Below are 21,833 nucleotides of genomic sequence, written 5' to 3'. Positions count from 1 at the left end.
CCAATATTTTCACATAATCCTTTGGTCCATCGACACAGAAGATATAATTCTTCACGATGATGGTCAATTTTAAACTTCAACGGTACTATAAACAACGCAACAGCCGAAATAAACATCAATATTATCGCCGTTTTTTTTCAACGACAAAATGTTTCGATAAATTCAATGGACCAGACGGCTATGAACGAAGCTATCCGATTATGTGGCCCCAGCTTTGCCGTGTGCAAAATGCGCAGCGCTTTTAAGTTTGGGAACCACATAATCGGATAGCTTCGTTCATAGCCGTCTGGTCCATTGAATTTATAATAATAATAAGTCTCCAAGTCATTTTCAATTGACAAATATCAAAGAGTCTTCATTAGTGTATGACAATTAGTTTGCATTATTACTGCGCAAATGGAATGATAGTCATTATAAATGTATATATTATTACATTATTCTATATGAGTTTATATCTTGACCAATAAATTCAGATCAATATTGTTTTTCCTTTTTCGCGTTACTAGGCCATTTTGATTAATATAAATATGGTATTAAATTGGCATTATAGAGCGTTTTTATTTGCCTTGCGTTATAACGCCTTTTGGTTCGCGTTACTACGCTTTTATTCGCGTTAATACGCCTTTTTGATTTGCGTTATTACGCCTTTTGTTTTGCGTTATAACGCGAATAAAGGCGTTTTACGCCTTTTGATTCGCGTTATAATGCCTTTATTTGCGTTATTACGCCTTTTGATTTGCGTAATTACGTCTTTCTATTTGCGTTATAACGCCCTTCTTGCGTGACTACGCCTTTATTGGCGTTAGTACGCCTTTTGATTCGCGAAATTATGCCTTTCAATTCGCGTTATAACGCCTTTATTCGCGTTACTTCGTCTTTGTTTGCGTTGCTACGCCTTTTTTTGCGTTATAACGTCATTTGATTGGCGTAATAACGCATTTATTCGCGTTATAACGCCTTTGCATTTTCATTTTTTTTATCGTATTTTGCACTATTAGGCTTTCGTTCAAACAAGTATATTTAACAGTAAACTGAAAAATTTACTGTTAATTAAATTTTTTCAGATTAAAGTATATAAAAAAATATCTACTCTTCCATATTTTTATCTCAAACACATTAACAATGAAATGTCACATAGCTGTGATTCAATAGCACTTTAAACAGTTTCATAGAGCATAAGTTTGAAATAACTGTCTTCAGTAAAAAAAAGCTTAACACAATTCTTTATAAATAGCGTATACGTGCATGTTGTATTTTTTTCTATTCCAGATGAAAAAGCGAGCCGTTTACAAAACAAAAAGTCAAGTTAAACTCGCAGAAACATATATTGCTGGAAATCTCACGTGCATACGGCATCAACCAGAAAGAGGTCAGGGACTATTTACTTAAAATTATGCAGCAGTCATTTTGATCATAGGTTGTTCTTAGCACGTGAGTTAAATGAAATGACAAGTTGTCCTAAAATTAGATAAGAGATTGCTCTTATTACTCAATAATCAGGGTCGTTTAAACCGAGCCACCAAAGAAGATTTCAACTTTACTATTTTATATAATAAAAATATTGAACTAACACTTGCCATTTTATCAAAAGGAAATAATAATTTTGGCCCGGTGGTTTAAAGCATGGCTTCTTCATTTGTAAGGGTTGTTCTGATATATTCCATCTTTTTGTTACAAATTACAATTTCCTTGAGTCCCCTGGATTCTGTTAAAAATATAAATGGTTACTCATTAAAAATCTAAAATCGTTTCTGATTGTTTACATATTTGGAAATAGAAACACAAATGTCCGAGATCTTGGTTTATTTCTTATTTCTGCAAGTCGTCATAATTGTGGCGTTCTATCCAATGTGCGCGTTTCGTATTTATATGAAATGTAACAAATGTTTATGAAAGGGAAAAAAAGCTGGATTTTCAGCAAGTCTGTGTTAAGAGCAAGTAGCTTATATTGCGAAACAAGTAACGCAGCAAGTTAAAAATACCCTTTTCCTAACAAACAATTGAGCCTTAGCCAGGGTCAGCTTTCCAAGAAAGCTGCAACTCTAAGAGAGGTCCACTTCACAAAAAAAAGCAAGTCTTAGAATAGACCGCATCCAAGAAAAGAAGCCAGTATTAGAGATGTCTGTTACCTATTTAATCGGCAAGTCTTAGAAGGGTCGCTTCCAAGGAAAAAAGAAAGTCTAAGAATAGGCCGCTTCTAAGAAAAGAAATCAGTCTTAGAGATGTCCATTGACCAAGAAAGCGGCAACTTTAAACCGGGGCGCATCCAAGGAGAGAAAGATCGCTTCCAAGGAAAGAAGCAAGCCTTAGAGAATTCCTCTTTCTAAGAAGGAATCAATTCCCAGAGAAGTCCGCTTCCAAGAAAAGAACCACGAAGAAGTTTTCATAAGATAGAGAGTAGCAAGTCTAAGAAGTGCGTCAAGTCTAAGAATGGAGCAAGTCAAATACTGAAGCAAGCCCTGGTAGGTCATCAAGTCTAGGATATGTAGCGAAGCATGGTTTTGCAGCAAGTCAAAGCTTTGTAGCAAGTCCAGGTTGTGAAGCAAGACCAGGTTGTGAAAAAAGTCCAAGCTGTGCGGTAAATTCAGGTTTCGCAGCAAGTCAAATATTGCAGAAAGTCAAGGTAGTGAACCATATATAAAGCAAGTCTGAAACTGAAGAAGGCTGGGAAAATTTTCAATAATGATCATTCACTAGATGGTCACAATTACCGCTCAGAATATTAATGAAATGAAGAAATTAAAACATGCTAATTTTGAGTTCGTTGGGGATCACTATTTATAAAAATAATACGCGTCCACTTAGTCGCCGCTTTTTTATCCGTCGGCCTGTCCGTCCGTCCGCTTTTCTTGTCCGGGACATAACTCTAAAACTATGAACAAGACACTTTGTAGGTAGATAGATCTCATTGGGTAGATTTGTAGTGCAAAAGAACCATGCCTTGCCTAATTTTAGAGTAATATCCTTTTGCTAATTTTTATACTTCTTTAAACATTGTCCAGGGCATTGCTCTAAACGTATAAGAGATATGAACAAAACACGTTGTAGCTAGATAGATCTTATTGGGTAAATGTGCAGTGCAAAAAACATACCTCTGCCTTGCCTTATTTTGGAGGTAATGCCATGGGACATAACTCTGACAATATTAGAGATATAAACAAGACACTTTGTAGATAGATATATCTCTTTGAGTAGATAAGCAGTGTCAAAAAACTGTGACTTTGCTTTGCCTAATTTTGGAGTTATTACCCTTTGATCATTTTTTCAATTTGAAATTTGTCCCGGACATAACTCTGATACCATAAGAGATATCAACGTGAAACTTTGTACGTTGATAGATCTCGTTGCTTAGCTGTGCAGTGCAAAAAAATTAACTCTGCCTTGCCAAATTTTGGAGTTATTGCCTTTCAATTTTACACTGTGAACATTGTCTGGGACATTTCTGTGAAACTACAAGAGGTATCAATAAGAAACTTAGTCGGTAGATAGATCTTATTGACTAGAAGTGCAGCGCAAAGACTGAAACTCTGTCTTGTCTAATTTTGAAATTATTGCACATTGAACTTTGTCCGGGACATAATTCTGATACTACAAGATGTATATACTTGTCTGTGTCAAAAACCTATTCGTGGAGCATCACATGCTTCAGCCGATTCTTTTTATTATCTGAGTAAGATGTATAACGTTGAATGGTTAAGAATATGAAAAAGGCTTGTTTTCGGCGATTTGTTGACGTTCCTTAAGGAGAAAGAATAAGAGTGTTAGTCAGCTGCAGTGAAGAAGGAACTTGTAGGCGTGAGAAAATAAGGACTAACAATTTTGAACAGATTACTATCAGGGAGATGACCCAAAGTATTTAAATGTTTGCCTATTGTCTTTTGTCTATCAGTTGAATAAGACGATTTCAAATTAAATTTCCTACAAAGCCGACCGCTTCCTAGTGAATCGGTTTTCTAGTTTGTTGAGAGTTAACGACGCCATTTTTCACAGATGCATCGACTTGGCTATGCTATAGCAGAAGAAATAAATGAGCTTATAATTTCAGAATAATTTAGAGTCGCTCCATTAATTTGGCTGTACTTTAAAGAAAGACTGGCGATAACAATAACATAGCGTACCTGCCTGCAAAGTTGTTCATTGAAACACCTAATGGGGACGCCCTCTGCATTTGAAAGAAAGGTTATTTATTGGTGAAGCATGGTCAGTTAGACAAACGTTTCAAATCAAAGACTTCAGGCAAAAGGGAAATGAAAATGAACAGAGATGTGGTGAGAAAGACCTGTTTTTAAGTAATCAAGCAGGACATCTAGCAGAAGAATGTAATAAGAAAAGCAGAAACAAAGCACCAAAAGTGTGCTATATTTGCAACAAAACAAGGCATGTTTCAAAAGATTGCAGGCAGATGTGATAAGAAAATGCAAAACGATTAGCTAAAAAGTAGCAGTAGTTGGCAAGGTAGATCAAAATCCATTAGTCTAAAAGCGAGGGTAGAGACTGTACAAATACTCGCATTTACATCTAGCAGTTAAGAATTAATGATTTTCTTGATAATATAAACCTTATCCCACAGAATGGTCGATACTGCTACATTAACACGCTGATTTTAAAAAATGCAAAAGGGACTCTAGCTCTTGCAAATGCGCATTGAAAGTGCGGTTCGTCTGGAAAAATACTCAAAACAGTTTAATAACAATACTCGAAGTGAAAAAATGTCAATGTTCTTTAATTTTAGCGTGACATGTTGTCCATCATACACAGCTGTTAACGTTTTAAATATACATTTATTTAATGGCTCCGTTTGTTTCCAATGTCATATGACCATAACGTATTTCTTATATAGCTTGATAGACATGAAATATACTATATATATATATTGTATTGATAAGTTTAGTAAACTGAATATTTAGTTTACAAAACAAATTAAGGACACGTTTGCATTTCTACTTGTTTAAAGGCTCGCCTCAACTAAGCAAATGTTTTCACATGCTTACAACAACTCTCGATCAAATGGTAGGATCGGATGTAGAGCAGATCGCAAACACATACTTTCTGACAGTGTAAGTTACTATGCTACATATTGAACGACAAATTAAATGAATTATGAGAGTATAGACTTTTGCAAAGAAAAACATCAACATCCTGTACGCTAATATACAAATCAACTTAATGTTCATGCTTAAAGGTCTAAAGAGCCTGACATAATCTGCGCGGGGGAGGAATTGTTACACGAAGGATGAAGTTCTTTTGATAACTTGTCTGGAAAACGTTACGGATTCCGTCGGAAAACTTTTTCATATACCGAATAAAAACTCAAGAAAAATGTTAATTTTCATCTTTAAGAATTGAGTTTGTACTGCTTATTTAAACTTTGATGGTGAAGCTTGCCTAACATATTATGTGTAAGAAATAGATTTTTACTCTCTCTTTTTCAACATCTGGTAGTTTTGAGTTAAAATTCCAAATATTTTGCTCATTCGTACACATTGACCTGTCCATTTGTGATCATCTTCGTTGGTATACTTAATTACCTAAATATAACGGAAAAGTTGCAAATTTTAAACAAGAGGCGATAAAAATGGACTAAAAAGCTTTTTCTGACACATATCATATCATGTAAGACAAGCTTAATCATCACCTCAAATTCTCATTTAAAGTTAAAAATTTTCATTGTTCTCGTGTCTCGTGTGTTTCTCTAGTATACAATAAAGTTTTCCGAAAAAATCCTTAACGTTTTCCAGGAACTCCGTGACAGTTATCATAAGAACTCCTGACAAGTTATCATAAGAACATCCTTCGTGTAACAGTTCCTCTCCCGTGTTCTGGTCTGTTCGTACATTTGTAATTAACCTGCACAAACAATATAAGCAAAGTAACTGGAACGGAATATATGTAAAGAGGCAATTAATTTCACTCCAACCTCACTTTTGTTCAAAACTTCCCATAATCTAGACAAACCCCAGTGTATTTCTAAATTAATTCGTTAGGTTTATTATATCTATATTGAAGAACACCTAAGAATAAGAACGACAGAAATACAATGGCTGAAGCTTTTATAGCCCTGAACAAACAGGATGTGATCGTGAACAAAATTCTCAACAATCTGCAAACAGACGAGCAACTCTTGTTGAGAGTACTGACCACGCTAACAGCCTTAGACCATGAACCATCTATGGTAAAGAACTCATGTTCTTTTCTTATTTTTTTAGAAGTAAAAGCAAAGTTATTTGTACTGTCAGTGCAAAAGTACTCGTAGATTTATAAAATTCTCAAAAGACAAGGAATAAGTGCTAGGAATTTGAATCTGTTTTACATCAATTGATCAATATTATAGTTCAGTTAACCTTTTTCTTTTATGTTGTTACATTTGTTTAAAATTACTTATAAGAATCTTGTGTATTTCTTTATCTAAATACAAGGATATTTACGCAATTAAAAAATCAGTTACCAGTCTTAACATTTCTTGTTTGCCTTTTATATCAGTAAATGTACATATGATTGTTTGTAGGAGTTACTGACAACTGTTGAGAAATTTTGCTTTAGAGGTAAACGGTCTGAACGTATACGTCTTTCAAAAAACATACGCCATGTGTCTTGTTTAACATTTGGTGGTTTGGCCGGAAGTTTGAAACAGTACGGTAGTGCAGAGCACGCAGAAAAACTTGTACAATATCTCCATGACGAATTAGGATTACATGGTATGTTCAATATACATTGCATGCTTGTTTGATCTAATTTTTACTTTGTTGTTGTTGTTACAACGCGCAAGTATATATAAAAATGAGCCAAAGTGCACGATGATACATTTTGTCATCAAAAAATCAATAGTGTAATACTTTAATTAATATTACCACAAAAAAGTTGGCAATTAATTTGTATAATGTTTTTTTTTTCATTATCAAATTTAACATATATTCTTTTACTTGCATACAAGCTATTATCATTTTCAATATCAACCTATCACTTGTTATGAGATAGAAATGAAAATGCAATGTTAATTTGTGTTTATTGAGCGTTTTGTCAATTAATTCTGAAGAAAGGGACATTTTCTAACCTCTGGTAATAACTCAGTTAATGATAAGCTTTAAGAATGCGCTTGAAGCAATTATTTCTAAGGCCACAATCACGACTGTCAGAACCAAGAGGTGATTGTAATGTGCTAGAATTTATGAGAAAAATAAAACAAAAAAAAGCAATTAAATAAAACCCAAAAAACAATACCACGGTGTCTATGGTTTACGCATCATTTTTCCATGGATCATCGATATTTTATTATTCTGAGCGCATTACAGTATCATTTTAGACAAAATAAGCATTGAAAAAGAGCAGTACGATGGAAAACGACCTGAAAGCCACACCTTTGAAGTAAGTGTGTTAATAAAAGTGTATCTACGGAATATTATAGTTATTGGCGGTAATGATTTTACCAAGTTTTTATCAAGAACTTGTACAATTTCTTTGTTTCAATGAAAACATCTAGAGCAGACTTTGAGGCAATGATCATTTGGAAAGCTTTTAAATGAAAATTTATTTTCTGTTATCAATCGAAATATTTATTTAATATTATTGTGAGCATCAAAGATATGTTTGCAAAGAATATTGCACACATTTAAGCTGTTTTATTCCTTAGAAAAGACATAAAAGCATGAAAACTGACAGTGTTCTTCAAACTGTATCCGTGCCTAAAATTGTGGTACCGTACACATAAGCGCCAGACGTATACCGCACTATCGCTGCATTAACTTATTTGCATTTGTCTATCGTTGCCCAACTGGGTAAGACCCGTAAAAATATATTTATCATTTGAAACACGCAAGAAAATGCAAATACGAAATATGCCTCAGTTCTAGAAGTAAATCTGATTCTTTGGTCCGGCGTAAATACACGGGACCACTGTCTCGTTCGAAAGAATGTGAGTAAATACCTTTGAAGAGGGATCCAACTCGTGTCCTAAGACTGACACTATAGTGACTTAAAATCTTAAACACAGTGCAGCAGCATGTATTATGGAAAATATTTAAAGGTAAAACCAGCATCATAAATTTTGCCATGAAGCATCAATAGTTTCAAAAATGATTTATACATTGTAGTGTAAGTTCAATAAAAAGAGTTCGAGCATGCCGTCACAGAAATTAATACAGGATGGATTATTCAAGCAAAAAGTTGCCGCCTTTCTTAAAGGGCCATTATGCCTCAGAAATGTTATCATTTTTATCTCTTGTGTTTGTTTATTTTTGCTATTATGTTACAGTTTCAGAACAAAAACTCATTTGATAGATACTGGAACTATCTTTTGCATCTTTACTTCTGTTGGCAATTGGTTTTAATTATAGAGAATATGCATTTTGTATTGAAGTCAAAATACTACTTTTTACATTTTGCAACCTTAACGACGCATCACTTTATGTTCAGCGCTTTTTTTTCAATTGTAAAACATCTAACATGCACTTTATCAATTATTTAAACATTATGAAACACATGTTAAACATTTTTAAAGAATTAAAAATATGGATATGGATTTCTGACGCATAATTTGTGTTTAGTTTAACAGATTGTTTTATTTCAGTAACACGAGTAAGTTACGTATCCTGTGAATTTGTAAAATAACTAACATTAAAATGTAAAAGAGAAATACTTTTCTAGAAATTTGAGCTGTGGCTTGCTTGTGCGTTGAATACGTATAAGCAAGTTTGTTGATTGATATCAGTACATAACTATGCAATTTCTCGTCTATCGAGAAGTTAAACTGCAAAACATACATAAAATGTTAACTTAAATTTCGTCCATTTCCAAAGATTGTGTAAGAATAATAAGGTGCTGCTCGCAGTGTGATAAGGTATCGACGGTAGATGGAACAATGATGCGTAAATCCTTGATACCGTGAATACGAACAATGTGTCTTTTGCAATGAATTGAATTAAATTCAGCTTGAGTGCTTCTAAATTCAATGTCAACATCAGGATAGTGATGATCATGTGCATTGGTTTGGGTGTAGATAAAACTTGTTAAAGCAAATACGATTTTTTTTTGTTAAAAAAAAAACTTCATTCATTTTAAACATTTGCAATTATTGAGAAACATGAAGATACAAACTCAAGTTTCAATATATTTTAAAATCTCTGTAAAATAAATACAGAAAAGCGGATTGCCTGATACACACTTCTGGCATATCTAGATTTGTATGTTGTCCTTTGCTTTGCTTGGCTTTTAAACAGCTGAGAAAACAAAACAGTTTGTTCATCAATTAATATGTACACAGTCTCAATAAGACACCGAGAGATACAACGTTACCTACAGATAAACTGTGTATAAAAAGTGTTTTATCTAAGATTTATTCTAATTTTGGTAGTGTGTTCTATTTTATTTTTACAGATCCATGGTTGTTCAAGATGAAGAGATCAGCGATGTCAGAGATAGAATGTGTAGAGTACGACCATAACAAAGTTGTTCTTCTTGACGCCATCGGCAATGCTGGACTACCCGTGTCGTATGACCATATTGTATCTCATATCAATTCAACAAACTCACAATGGATCAAACGTACAGGAGTACATGCACTCAGAACATTCCATGATATCAAAGTAATATCATTTTCTTAACAATTGTATAAGCCTTAATATATCAGTATTTCTCACTTTGTATAGTATACAGTTAATATATTAGGGAGCGTCATCGACCGCTTAACTTAGTTTGTATATAATTATAATGTGTGAACTATAACCAGCTTATGGTGCACTATATTCTTTTGTCAATCCGTTCATGTAACTTACTTTACGCCCATAATAGGATAAAGGAAGCCGTTGAAATTTAGAACGACGATGAAATCGTGTGACTATTTGCCGAAACTTGCAAATACCCAAATGGACAATTACATTTTACTAACAATTAGAATAGCCTGACATATATATTTTGAGAGTCACAAGGTGCTAGAATATCTACTGGTCGTTGTGGACTATTAAATTTTAATCTAAAAGAAGATGATGATGAATAATGTCAAGATTTATAGGAAACTACCACCCCAGTAGGCGGAGCTATATTCCCCTTATTTAGAAACTGCCATTATTGATCACTTTAGTAATTTGAGCAAAAATTTGAAAATCTTTCATAATGATTGAATGTTAAACACAGGAAGGGACATAGTGAACTAAAATAGTTTAATATTTACTGCATTCTTAACAGTTTATCTTTAACTACTTTGGCCTTAAATTCTTTGGTAAGCCGTGGTAATTTTAGCTAGGTACCTTTTTAAATTTGCTGTTTACAATTAAAATTTTAAAAACTAAAGTTTACAACACAATATTTATATTTGTTTTGGAATAGACATTACAAGAGCTTGAAAAGGTTGCTTTATACGATGATGATGAAACTGTTCGCTATGAAGCACTTCTGCAATACAGAGCACATCCATTAGCTAAAATAGACACGTACGTAAAACGTTAATCTACACACCAAAGAATGTAGAATCGTAATAAAAAATTATTTTATAATAAAAAGAAAGCACCGAAGTATTTGTCTTACAATTGTGTTGCTCATAATTAGCATGAGTAGGCAAGTGAGCAAACGCCTTTGAGTTAGATACGTATCGTTTGACACGCAAAATATAAACATGTATACTCTTCATAAACTCCGCCTATCTTCACTTTAATTAAGAAATGCTCGTTAAATTTTGTTCAAGTAACTGAAATTTTAAGTACCTTTCTATTACATTTTTTACAGTAGTCAGCAAAATGACCTAACTAAAATTGGAGCAATTGTTATCCAGGGGTCGTGGGTTCATCTTGAGTTTATTGTCATTTGTTTCTCACTGCTGGTTTAGAAATTATGTTGAATAAGTAGTCTATTCCCGGTTAATTGGTAATTACTGGTTAGATAACCAGAATATGACACAATATAGTTAAAAATAATCAACCCATTAAGACTATACTGTTCATCTTACTTATTTTGTAAACAGCACTGGAGATGGAACCGGACTTGCGCACACGGGCATTTCTAAAAGATCACTACTAGATTTCAATTTTGATTTCCAACTTGCAGCACCTGGTGTAGACTGGCGCAAAATGCTTGGGTCAGAATCTATTGGCGCTTCCTTTGGTGTCACGATGGAAAATCTTTTAGATCTGCACATATGTATGTATATATCTGCAACTTCTTACTATGCCTATCAGATGATATCATGTGCAGCATGACTAAAAATATGATATAAAACAATACACAACATAATTATACTTATTGTTGATCTACATATAAAAATTTGAGATATGGTTGATAAAGAAAAGATTTGCTATAAAACAATACCGCTTAATACAGTGATTCATATACACACATACTTGTATTTATGTATTTACAATCTGCCAGGAATATCGCTTTTTGGCCGAAACAATTGATTTGCGTAAGGACGGTGCATAAATAAATTTTCTAATTTTTAACATGTGAATTGTTATTTGCAGCACTGATAAAAGGAAGTATAGATGTAAGGGTTCATGATGAAGCTTACGTAAGAATACATCTTGGTTACATTGATAAAAATATGGATTTTTTCCTTGCACGAATTTGTTTCAAAGGCGGTGCAAAGTACGTTCTGAACATTTTAAAGGTAAGATCTGCGATTAAAATTTTTGTTACGAATGATCTTTTACTTAGAAATATAAGTGCAATATGTGTAAAAGTATTTCGTTCTTAAACTCTACCTAATTAACTGGTGTTTAATATGTTTAGAGCGTTCAACGATTTTTCTGCAGCAATTTTATGAAATAAAAAGATGGAATTTCAGTGACTTCTTTTCATAATTTTAGAACTAAGGTTAAGGTGATATTGAGCTTGTATGTAAAAACGGTTTCCGATCAAAAACTTGGCAACCGATAGGCCCCTCGCCACCATACTGCACAGGTACATTGGTCTTGGCCAGTAAATGACCCCTTTTGATTTAAGGGCCAATGGGTCAAAGGTCAAGGTCACATTGACCTTTTTGGGAAGAAAACGGTAACCGACAAATTAATTGAAAATCCATAGGTGGTTGGCCCTCAAACTTCGTAGGTACATTGCAAAGAAGATGTGTCTATTGGTTTTGATGTCAAGGAATCAAGGGTCAAGGTAATATTGACCTTGTAGGTAAAAACGGTTTCCAATCAATAACTTAACAAATCATGAGTCCCAGACCTTCAAACCTCACACATGCGTTACTTTCGTCTGATCTCTATGGATTTTTAAGGTCAATTGGTCAGAGGCAAAGAGTAAGTAAAATATCTCAGCAACTCATGGGCTCTTTTCCTTCAAACTTCATGGATACATTGGTCGTGGCCAGTAAATAACCCGTATCGATTTAAGGGTCAAAGTAACATTTACCTTGTACATAAAAACTGTACCGACAAATACCTCAATAAGTTGATATATTTTATGAAACTAAAAATGCTTTGGTATACATATGTCAAGGTCTTATGTAATATAACACTTTGGATGCCATAAAGGAGTCCTTTATGATTAAAAAAATGCATGCATATATTATTTGGTAAGATTTGTGATAATTTGTCATAAAACTGCTGCACACAACCTTTACGGTCACAATGACATAGTGACTATTTATGACCAGAAAATAACCCATATTGACTTTTGGTCACAATGTCAAAAGTAAGTCATAATTTCATGGCCACACGATTTATTTGCTGCCAATAGCTGTATACATATTTTTTCAAACGTGTCTTGTTAGTCCCCTACCGGTTTACCGGAGGGGACTTTAGGTTTACCCTCCGTCCGTCTGTCCGTCCGTCCGTCAGTCCGTCCGTCCGTCTGTCCGTCTGTCCGTCCGTCAGTCCGTCCGTCCACAAAACTGGATCCTGCGATAACGCAAAAAGTACTTTAAATATTTTAATGAAACTTGATATATGGATAGATGGCAGTATGGAGATTATGCACGTTTTTTTCTTTTCTTCCTATGTTGAAAATTCTGGATGCTATGGCAACAAATAGACTGAAAATATGGCAAATTTTACACATAACATGGATCCCGCGATAATGCAAAAAGTACTGAAAATATTTTTATGAAACTTGACATATGGGTAGATGGCAGTATGGAAATTATGCACATCCTTTTCTTATCTTCCTATGTTAAAAATTCTGGTTGCTATGGCAACAAATAGACTGAATTTCAAGATTTCTGATTCTAGTTTTTAAGTTTTTTCACTATAAGTACTTTATTTCTTAAGGTATTTTCTTCAAACTTTAAATATAAGTTGCTTGTCATCAACCATATCATATGTGACAAAGTTTACAACTCTAGCACAAAATTTATCAGAATTACCTCCCTTGAACATTAAATTTTCATGAAGAAAACATTGTTTTTTTTTAATAACTTCTTTTTCTGAATGTATGTACTTCAAACTTCATATAAATGTTTCTTATTTTCACTCAACAATTTAGAATATTCAATACTCTAGCAAGATTATATCCAGAATTATGACCCTTTTGAACTTAGACTTTTTTTTGAAAAATTGGTAATTTTTACTCCAACTTCTTTAATCATGATAGGATTTTAAAAATGTTATATTTTGATAACAGGGATGTTTAAAAAATAACTTTAGAGTGTCCTTCAGTCCGTCTGTCTGTCTGTACATAAAAACTGTTTCCTGTGATCACTTTTAGAGAACTTTTTCAACAAATTTATTTAAATAGGAACATAAGTGAATGGCCAATGGCCCTTCGAAATGTTGCTTGGGCTCTTACCGGTAGGGGACTTATGGATTGCTTGCAATACTATGATAATTGCTTGTTTTATTCATAAAAGCAATTTGCACATTTGTCATTACAGGAGCTTGACCCTAAACATGGCTTTGACCTTATCAAACAGTTTACGAGCATTGTTGACAAAGTTGTTGGTGCTATTAAAAACGGAGTAGAGGCGTTCAAGAAAATCTTTTCATCAGACTTGTCATTTAATGACATTGTTGTTGATTTTGTTAAATCGGTGACAGAAATTCCAGAAAAGGTTTTGATTTTAAAAAAATATTGTTTACCGATTTTATTGACCGGCAGATTGCATGTTTAGTGAACAGAATATAAAATCTTCGATAGGAATTTTTCAGTATCCATAACATGTACTGCAAAGATAGACAATTAAGTCTGTAGAAGTATTTCGTGCATAATATTGAGATGTATAGCACAGAAGACAGTTTTCGTCCTGGAGACTTTGGTTCCGTTTCTTGACCTTATACTGCATTCCAAAACACCCAAAAACTAAAATGTTATCATTGAAGCATGCAATGAATATAATTTTATTTACACCTGTAGACTAGAATTTAACAGCAGAAATTGTACGTTTTGATTATGTGGACGTTTTGCAATTTCAAAACGGTGCACGATGGTCCACGGTTGTTATGAATCATTGAAGTTTAAATTTATCAAAAGAAGAGAGAGAAAATAATAAACAAATTGAATGTTCATGGTTGTCTCATTCCTACATCCATAAGTACAAGACCACAGTCTTATTCATTGAGCAACCTTGTCAAATACGAGTACTTGTTAACGTGTAGATAATTATTTGAGCTGAGCTATTTAACAATAATTTCGGATATGTTTTCGTACAGATAACAATGATAATGTATACATAATCGACAGGAAACGTACTGGTATTTGCTGCATTTCTTTGAGATAATGTTTAGACTTAAAAAATACTTGCAATTCTTTCAAAAATATAATGATTTAAATTTATTTATGCTGCCGTTCTAAAAACAACATGTTTATGCATTTTATAATAAATATGTTTTTTACAAATGGAAATGATATGTGTTTTGAGTTCAAAATGAGATTTTCAACACGTAGTTTCATTGGATATTTTTCAAATCAATTGTAGATCACACAACTGGCAAGCGGTATATACAGGGTGTCGAAAAAACTTGCGACCTTCAAGTTAGATAGTCTTCCATCATTTGTAAAGCCTGTAATGAAATTCGTCAATGCAGTTGTTGATCTGTATGAAAAGGTCAAAGGGGATGTAATGAAGCTTTATAATGTAGGTTTAGATAAAACTTTCGATAGAAAAATACATTTTAAATCTATGCACTTAGTGTTGTAAAGGTCATTAATTTTAATTATAATTATCTTATAACAAAGCTGTTTAATCAAACAGAAGCTCGTTTTTTATCCAACAATACTTCTTTATTTAATGATATCATTAGAAATTAAGTAATGTTTTGGCATGAATTCGTATTCCTTGTTTTGAAAATAATTAACTTGATATAAGGCAGTAAAAGTGATAATGTAGGCAATATTCACATAAGATGACATTTTTAACAGACAAAACATTGCTAAATACAAATGTATCTATATTGAGTTGATTTCAAAAATGTAGGTCATAACTGACTTTTAGTTTATTAGGTGACATTATACACATCCAAGTGTAGATCAGTAAACAGGTAAACATCTTAAGGAATTAATTATTTTGTCATAATTGTGTTTAATTTTAAATGTATAAACATTTACCATGAAAAAATTATCAAAACTCAACGTGATCAAAAGAAATTTCTAAAAATATTTAAAAGGCATCAGTTCAGATATTAAAGGAGTGGAGTAGTCTTTTTATAATCCAGGTCGTTTTTATATTGTATCATGAAAATTTTCATTATCAATTATTGGTTAATCACCATTATAATAGTCAATCTTATGAACTGTATTCTTAATTCACTTGAAAGCAAAAAATATGAGAATAATGTCACTTAAATGAGATCTTAAGTGCATTTTGTATTATAAAGCCATGAACGGCAGTTATAGTTTAATATTTTGTTTGTTTGATTATTTGCTTGTTTTTGTTTTCTTTTTTTTCTTAAAAAAGTGATCGTTTTTACAGAGTCAAAATCAATAAACAAAATAGAATTTGATTCACAACAAATAACATCTGATGAGATATGTTTCATTTAAATGTAATACTTAATAACAGACATACACTATGAATACTCTTAGAATAGAAATATGAAATGTTACAAGCAAATATTGTTTTATTTGTAGGCCATTGTCCAGGCCGTTCAAGTTTTAATTCCCAAAGCAGCTCAAGATGTGTTCAAAGCGGTACAAGACATACTAGTTGGCTTCATGAGTATATTTAGAGATCCCAAAACAGCTTTGTTAAAGATAGGATCAGGTGTAATTAGGTACATCACAAATACCCTTTGATAGTAGTTCAATTAATTTAAAAGATTTTCGACGAGACGAAAGTTTAAATCAATATTAAATATTTTACACTTTTTATGTTAATGTTGTTATCCATGTATATTACTTAAAAAGAATAAAGAATAATTATTTTCGCTAGTCGTGGAATCCGAACCAATATGTGTGATTATATAGATAGCTGAAAAAGCGGATTCGATTATCAATACGTACATATTTTCATATCATCTTTGTATACTCGAAAACAAATCGCTAAACGCATATGTCGCCAAGCGTGTCCATAAACTCCAACATTTAGAAAACCTCGTCGATTCTTTAAAGGAGTTTAATTGTGATGACCGTGAAGTTACAAGAGCCTGCAGCGGTTTGCACAGAAAAAGGTAGCAATGCCTGAATTTTTTTTTGTGAATTATAAACATTTTTTTGAGAATTTGTGCTCATGTGCAAATAGTTCCGTCGTTTGATTTTAGAAAATGATTAGCGTCGTTTTCTGTCGTAGTCGTATGTAATTTACCAATTAAAATGAAATAGTATAAGCCTTAAAATTGCTTCTTCATTTATAGAAAAATATTTATTGTTCTGACTGTAGTGCTAATTACCTTGTAAAATGATAAGTGTTTACTGAATTACTTATATTACCTAGTAATCTAGTAATGCACGCATTGACTGAACCGTATGGTGGTGCAAGACGATGCAAATTAAAGTAACAATCTGAATTTGTTTTATTCTTCCAGTATTTATACAAATATTATCTTACTGAATGACACAAAGAACGAAATCATGGGCCATACATTCATTACTGAAGGTAACTTTAAATCAAAATTTATTCTTTATTATTACACCTTGAAGAGAATTATTCTTAGGATTTTAAGCATGAATTTTGAAATTATATGAAGATAAGCTATCTCTAAAATTAGTCTATATTTTATTTTTCCTCTTGACAGGAAGAAAATTTAAATTATCTTGTTATTGTTGCTTGCCTTAAATTTGATAACACGCCCTCTTGGCCTGCCTTGTAACTTAATACTAAAAAGGTTCTTTTTCTAGAACTTACACTAAGGGGAAAAAAACAAACGTGATTGATATAGTTGTTGATACTAAAATACTTTACGATATCTGTATGAAATATTAAAGGGATTGGACCATATTGGAGTGACCTTACAGAGGATGTTGAGAATCTTGTTGAACTGTTTAAGGACGCTGCTACTGCAATCAAAGAGAAAGGCGGAGATTGGCTCCGGGAAACAGTTGAGCATGATGTCGCAAAAAAAGTCACGAAGGGAAAGACAACAATGGTAAGGAGTTATCCAAATGTTACCTTTTTTGACGTTCTGTAGGAATTCTTCTTTAATAAATATTTTAAACATAAGACAGTGGTCTTGTTTTAGCTGAATTATGTGTATAATAGTCAGCTTTAATTCAATTTTATTTTTATTTTTTCTCTCGACAGATTTCCAAGTTCGTTCTAGAATGTTCATAACTGTGCTTGATAAAAAGGTTCCTTTCAATATGCTATGCTATGTTAATGATATTATATTCACAGCATCAGATAAAAGAGATGATTCATACAGAGGTTCAAAAGGAAATAAAAACTCTGAGGGACCAACTTGACGCAATGAGAAATATAGGGGGAGGTTACCTGGGCAACTTTACAATTTTCTTTGACATTTTCATGGATCTCAAAGAGGCTTATGAATCGTTAAAGAAAGGGTATGAAATACCAGATACGTGAACAAAGTGACACGTTCTATAATGAATAGTTTGATAAAGACTACGTTACTTTGAATGTTCCATTATACTTGAAATTGGCTTAAAGATTAATAATATCTGATATAAAGCATAGGTAACAATTTAACCTGCACGAATTTTAATGACAAACTTATCAATAAAGTAACAACAACAATAATTATTCAAAGAATAGACGTTTAATTTTATATCAAAATATCTTACGCTTTTAACTTTCATTTTTACGTAGTTGCGAGAACATATTCTTAATTCAGGTATGAATTTGCAAGATCGCTCGTAGATCGTATATTTGGACCAAAATTTCACAAAGACTTCCCACGTAATAAACGTGTAAGCGGTGGCGGGTGCAGTGGTGAAGGATTTTATCCTTCAGTACTCGGGAATGGGCATACTGAATACGAAAACGACGGAATAGATCTTTTAAACAACACTGGCGATCAAGTAATGTATATGATAAAATTGAATAATAGGCATATTACCTTTTTGAATGTTTTAACAGCTTGTTCAAGTTGATGTTGTTTTATAACGTTATAATTATTTTTGTTTTTAATTTCTAATTAATTTTTAAAATACAAAGAGTACTTAAACGCAAATGAATAAGTAATCGCGCCTTTGAAGTTTGTTTCAACAGTCATATATCTTTTTAGCCATGAATAAAATACTAGGATAAATTGAGTTCCGATTTATATTTTCTTATTTATTAAATAATGAATGAAACAGAAAATAAAGAACTGTGATTTAGAATTTATCAAAATAAAGAAGGGGAAGGTGTGATGTGGGCGGCAAATGCATATGAAGTTTCAAATATGCTAGGACTACTAAATTATTCTAAATATTCTAATTATTAAAAGGATGAGTAAGGTGTTAAACAACTTGTGTTCAAAATTACAGTTCCTCTTCATGTATGAATTAAGTTTTGCAAATTTATAAAACAGGTTGTTGCACCGTTTTCTGGTAAGGTGATACGCTCTAACAAACCAAATGAAATCATCATGCTAGAATGTGGTGAACTGCCTCCAGGATCAGAACTAGTTATAACAAATGTACAACCCGAGGAGGATATTTTACACCCTGATGACCCAACTTACATTGACAAAATGGTAGTATATTTTTATGAGCACTGTTGCCCAATTTTATTGAAAATATTTGAAATCAGTGTTGTTTTAGTTCTAAATTTATTATTTTCGGGGTTTAGAATAATTTAGCAACATCTTTTCATTTTTTCTTCAATCCTAACACAACGTCTAGATTATGAAATTTTACATTTCTGATGTTACAGTTATTTTTGAACGATTTATTGGAACATTTGTTGTGTATGTTATGGTAATTTTGTTTATTTGATGCATGATTACATGTAGAAGATGACATGTAGTTATATTAGTACTCAGTAGCTGATAAGTATATAGATAGAACAGTTCGTGTATTTTTTATTTATAATGTATCTCTTTATTTTTTGTAAAGGTAGCTGCTGGAGTTGCTATAGGGACAACAACGGAATCTCCATGCGACAATCATATTCATTTGTCAATTCGACGAGAAGGCGGATTTGTTGATCCAAGCAATTACATTCCCCAGAGACTTGTAGAGACTCCCAAATGGGAACAACTCTGCGATGACTATAAAGTTGTTTTTAAGGTATTAATAGAAACACACAATTTGCTATACATATTTTCTTGGTATGTTGCGATTTCCTTTTTTAAATTTTTATAACATGAAAGAAAATATTAATTTTCTCATGATTAATAAAGTCAGTTTCTGTAAATAATAGCGTCGTAAGATTTAAAACTTGTTCAACGTAATAAAGTAACAACATGAACAAAATTACAACATGTTGATATATGACAGTTAAGACTACCAGTTTAAGAAATAGAAATATGATACATTTAGGATGAAACGGTAGCGAATGGATATATAGTTGGGCCAAGTGGGCGAAAGGAAGATGATACATCCCAAGATGTTCCAGTTGATGAATCACTAGCTACAGATCCGATGGATGGAAATGATATCCCGGGCCAGGATGTTGATAATATTAAAAGTAAACAGGAAAATTACTCAAAAATCTTGCGAGTATAAGAACATAACGTTTTTTCAAATGTGTGGCTAATTAATTAAACAAACGGGAGTGGTCTTTTAGCATGTGTGGCTAATCAGGCGTCTTAAGGTCGTTGACTCTAAACCTCTTGCTCTCACTGCTTAGGTTCGAGTTGCGAAAGCGTCTTTGGATTCGTTCATGTTAGAAAACTGTTCAGCTAGGTTAAGGAACGTCGCTGACTCTACTAAGGTGCCTGTTTGTGCTAACAATCACACAAAGGTGTGACGTTTAACAAAATCACTCTAATTAAACAAACATATCAGTGCATGATTTAGTTATTGTTTAATATGAAACTTAATTAGTTTTCATCTTGAAATTAGGATCCCATTTTTTTGTTCAATTTTTTTATCACCTTTTTTTGAAATTATATGCTGTATATGAAGAGGTGTCAATTTGTAATTTATATTCCAGACGACCCTGGCGGGATGTATAGCCAACTTTTTAAACGCCGACGTAAACGAGATGTTCTGAAAACACTACGTAAGTTATTCATGTTGTATGTATATTATTGGATTGCACTTATAGCTTTCCCAAATGTGCATGATATATATTTGAAACACACAATGCTTACAAGTGAATAAACTATTGGTCCATATAGTTATATTTAAACAAAATGTAAAGTCTTGTATACTAAGATATGGCCAATTTTAATTGTTAGCGTATATACAAGAAAACCTGAATGCGCGGTCAAACTAAACAACCAATCTGTCAATAACAGCCAGCTCAATTTGCTTGCATGTTTTCCTTTTTAATAACCTTGTATTTAACACTAATCTGTAAAATGCTACCAGCAGTTATCTTACTAAATCAAAACGGTTTATCAGATTGTTTTTCATTTACAACTTAATTGTAACGAATTTGTAATCATTATGCTTTTATGAAAATTTCATTCTTATCAAATCGACCAATTCTTACTTTTAAATTAATCCTTTATAAATTATTGATATTAATAAATAAATTCAAATGTTGATAATTGACTTTTATTTTTTAATGTTTTATACAATGACTTGGCCCATTATACCATAAAAACCATTAATAATGATGCGGGATGCAGATGGTATTAAGAACCATACAAAACAACGGACAACGAATTTTATATATATTTATGTTTTGATTAGTGTAAGATATTTGATCTGATACAATCTATATTCAACAGATAATAAATTGTTCAAAAACAGAATGTTATTATTCATCATATAAATCACTATTAACATTTTATAAAGAAATAATTTACAAAATATCCAAATGATTTATTATTATTGTTATTATCAATATATACTTAAGAAAAAGTACCCATTGTAGAACAATCCCCATTAAACCGGTCTGAACTTGTACTACTAGCGAAATGTTCCATTTCTACCAAATAATATTTATAAAAGATAGTTTAAATATTAGTTCAAGTGAACATTTTATTTTTCAGAGGCATCATTAGAAACGTTTATAGACAATATTAAGGGCTTTCTAAAACAGTTTTCTATCCGTCGAATCAAAATGGGACACATTATACAGTTTTTACATGATCTCGAAATGGACGATTCAACACAGAAAATGGCACAGCTTATTAAAACAGTCAAGGTTTTTGTTTCTTCTAAGATCCTTTTTGCGTTCGTGCAACCGTTCGTGTGTGTGATTATGTATGTGTGCGTGCGTGCGTGTATTCTTGAAACAATCTAGAATTTTAATTTTATTTTCGAACTCGTGTTATAATTTCTCCCTTTTTTGTATTTGTTATGATATTATGTATCATTCATCACTATATCAACAAAGCAATCAAAATAGATAACACGGAATTGAATTTATGTACTATGTGAATGCAGAGTTGAATTGTGATACTCAGAAAACAATT

General features: G+C 32.4%; 1 protein-coding gene across 1 annotated transcript in view; it reads left to right on the top strand.

Annotated features, from left to right (window-relative positions):
* Positions 1-21,833, top strand: part of LOC132735958 (uncharacterized) — a gene marked incomplete at its 3' end in the record, with an annotated part of 103,735 nt that overhangs the window by 13,256 nt on the left and 68,646 nt on the right. The window contains exons 10-29 of the mRNA XM_060722997.1: positions 1,270-1,369; positions 4,955-5,057; positions 6,007-6,172; positions 6,506-6,695; positions 9,370-9,578; positions 10,318-10,421; positions 10,949-11,124; positions 11,445-11,590; positions 13,799-13,975; positions 14,840-14,998; positions 15,991-16,133; positions 16,884-16,954; positions 17,284-17,444; positions 17,693-17,859; positions 18,150-18,336; positions 18,831-18,995; positions 19,357-19,530; positions 19,783-19,930; positions 20,399-20,467; positions 21,408-21,562. Of these exons, the coding sequence (XP_060578980.1) occupies positions 1,270-1,369; positions 4,955-5,057; positions 6,007-6,172; positions 6,506-6,695; positions 9,370-9,578; positions 10,318-10,421; positions 10,949-11,124; positions 11,445-11,590; positions 13,799-13,975; positions 14,840-14,998; positions 15,991-16,133; positions 16,884-16,954; positions 17,284-17,444; positions 17,693-17,859; positions 18,150-18,336; positions 18,831-18,995; positions 19,357-19,530; positions 19,783-19,930; positions 20,399-20,467; positions 21,408-21,562 (2,970 nt within the window). The remainder of the gene's footprint in view (positions 1-1,269; positions 1,370-4,954; positions 5,058-6,006; positions 6,173-6,505; positions 6,696-9,369; positions 9,579-10,317; positions 10,422-10,948; positions 11,125-11,444; positions 11,591-13,798; positions 13,976-14,839; positions 14,999-15,990; positions 16,134-16,883; positions 16,955-17,283; positions 17,445-17,692; positions 17,860-18,149; positions 18,337-18,830; positions 18,996-19,356; positions 19,531-19,782; positions 19,931-20,398; positions 20,468-21,407; positions 21,563-21,833) is intronic.

Source organism: Ruditapes philippinarum, unplaced genomic scaffold (genome assembly GCF_026571515.1).
Source record: "Ruditapes philippinarum isolate M1 unplaced genomic scaffold, ASM2657151v2 ctg850_1_1_1_1, whole genome shotgun sequence".
Taxonomy (NCBI): domain Eukaryota; kingdom Metazoa; phylum Mollusca; class Bivalvia; order Venerida; family Veneridae; genus Ruditapes; species Ruditapes philippinarum.
The sequence above is the reverse complement of the archived record's forward strand: the minus strand, read 5'-3'. Positions and strand labels throughout refer to the sequence as shown.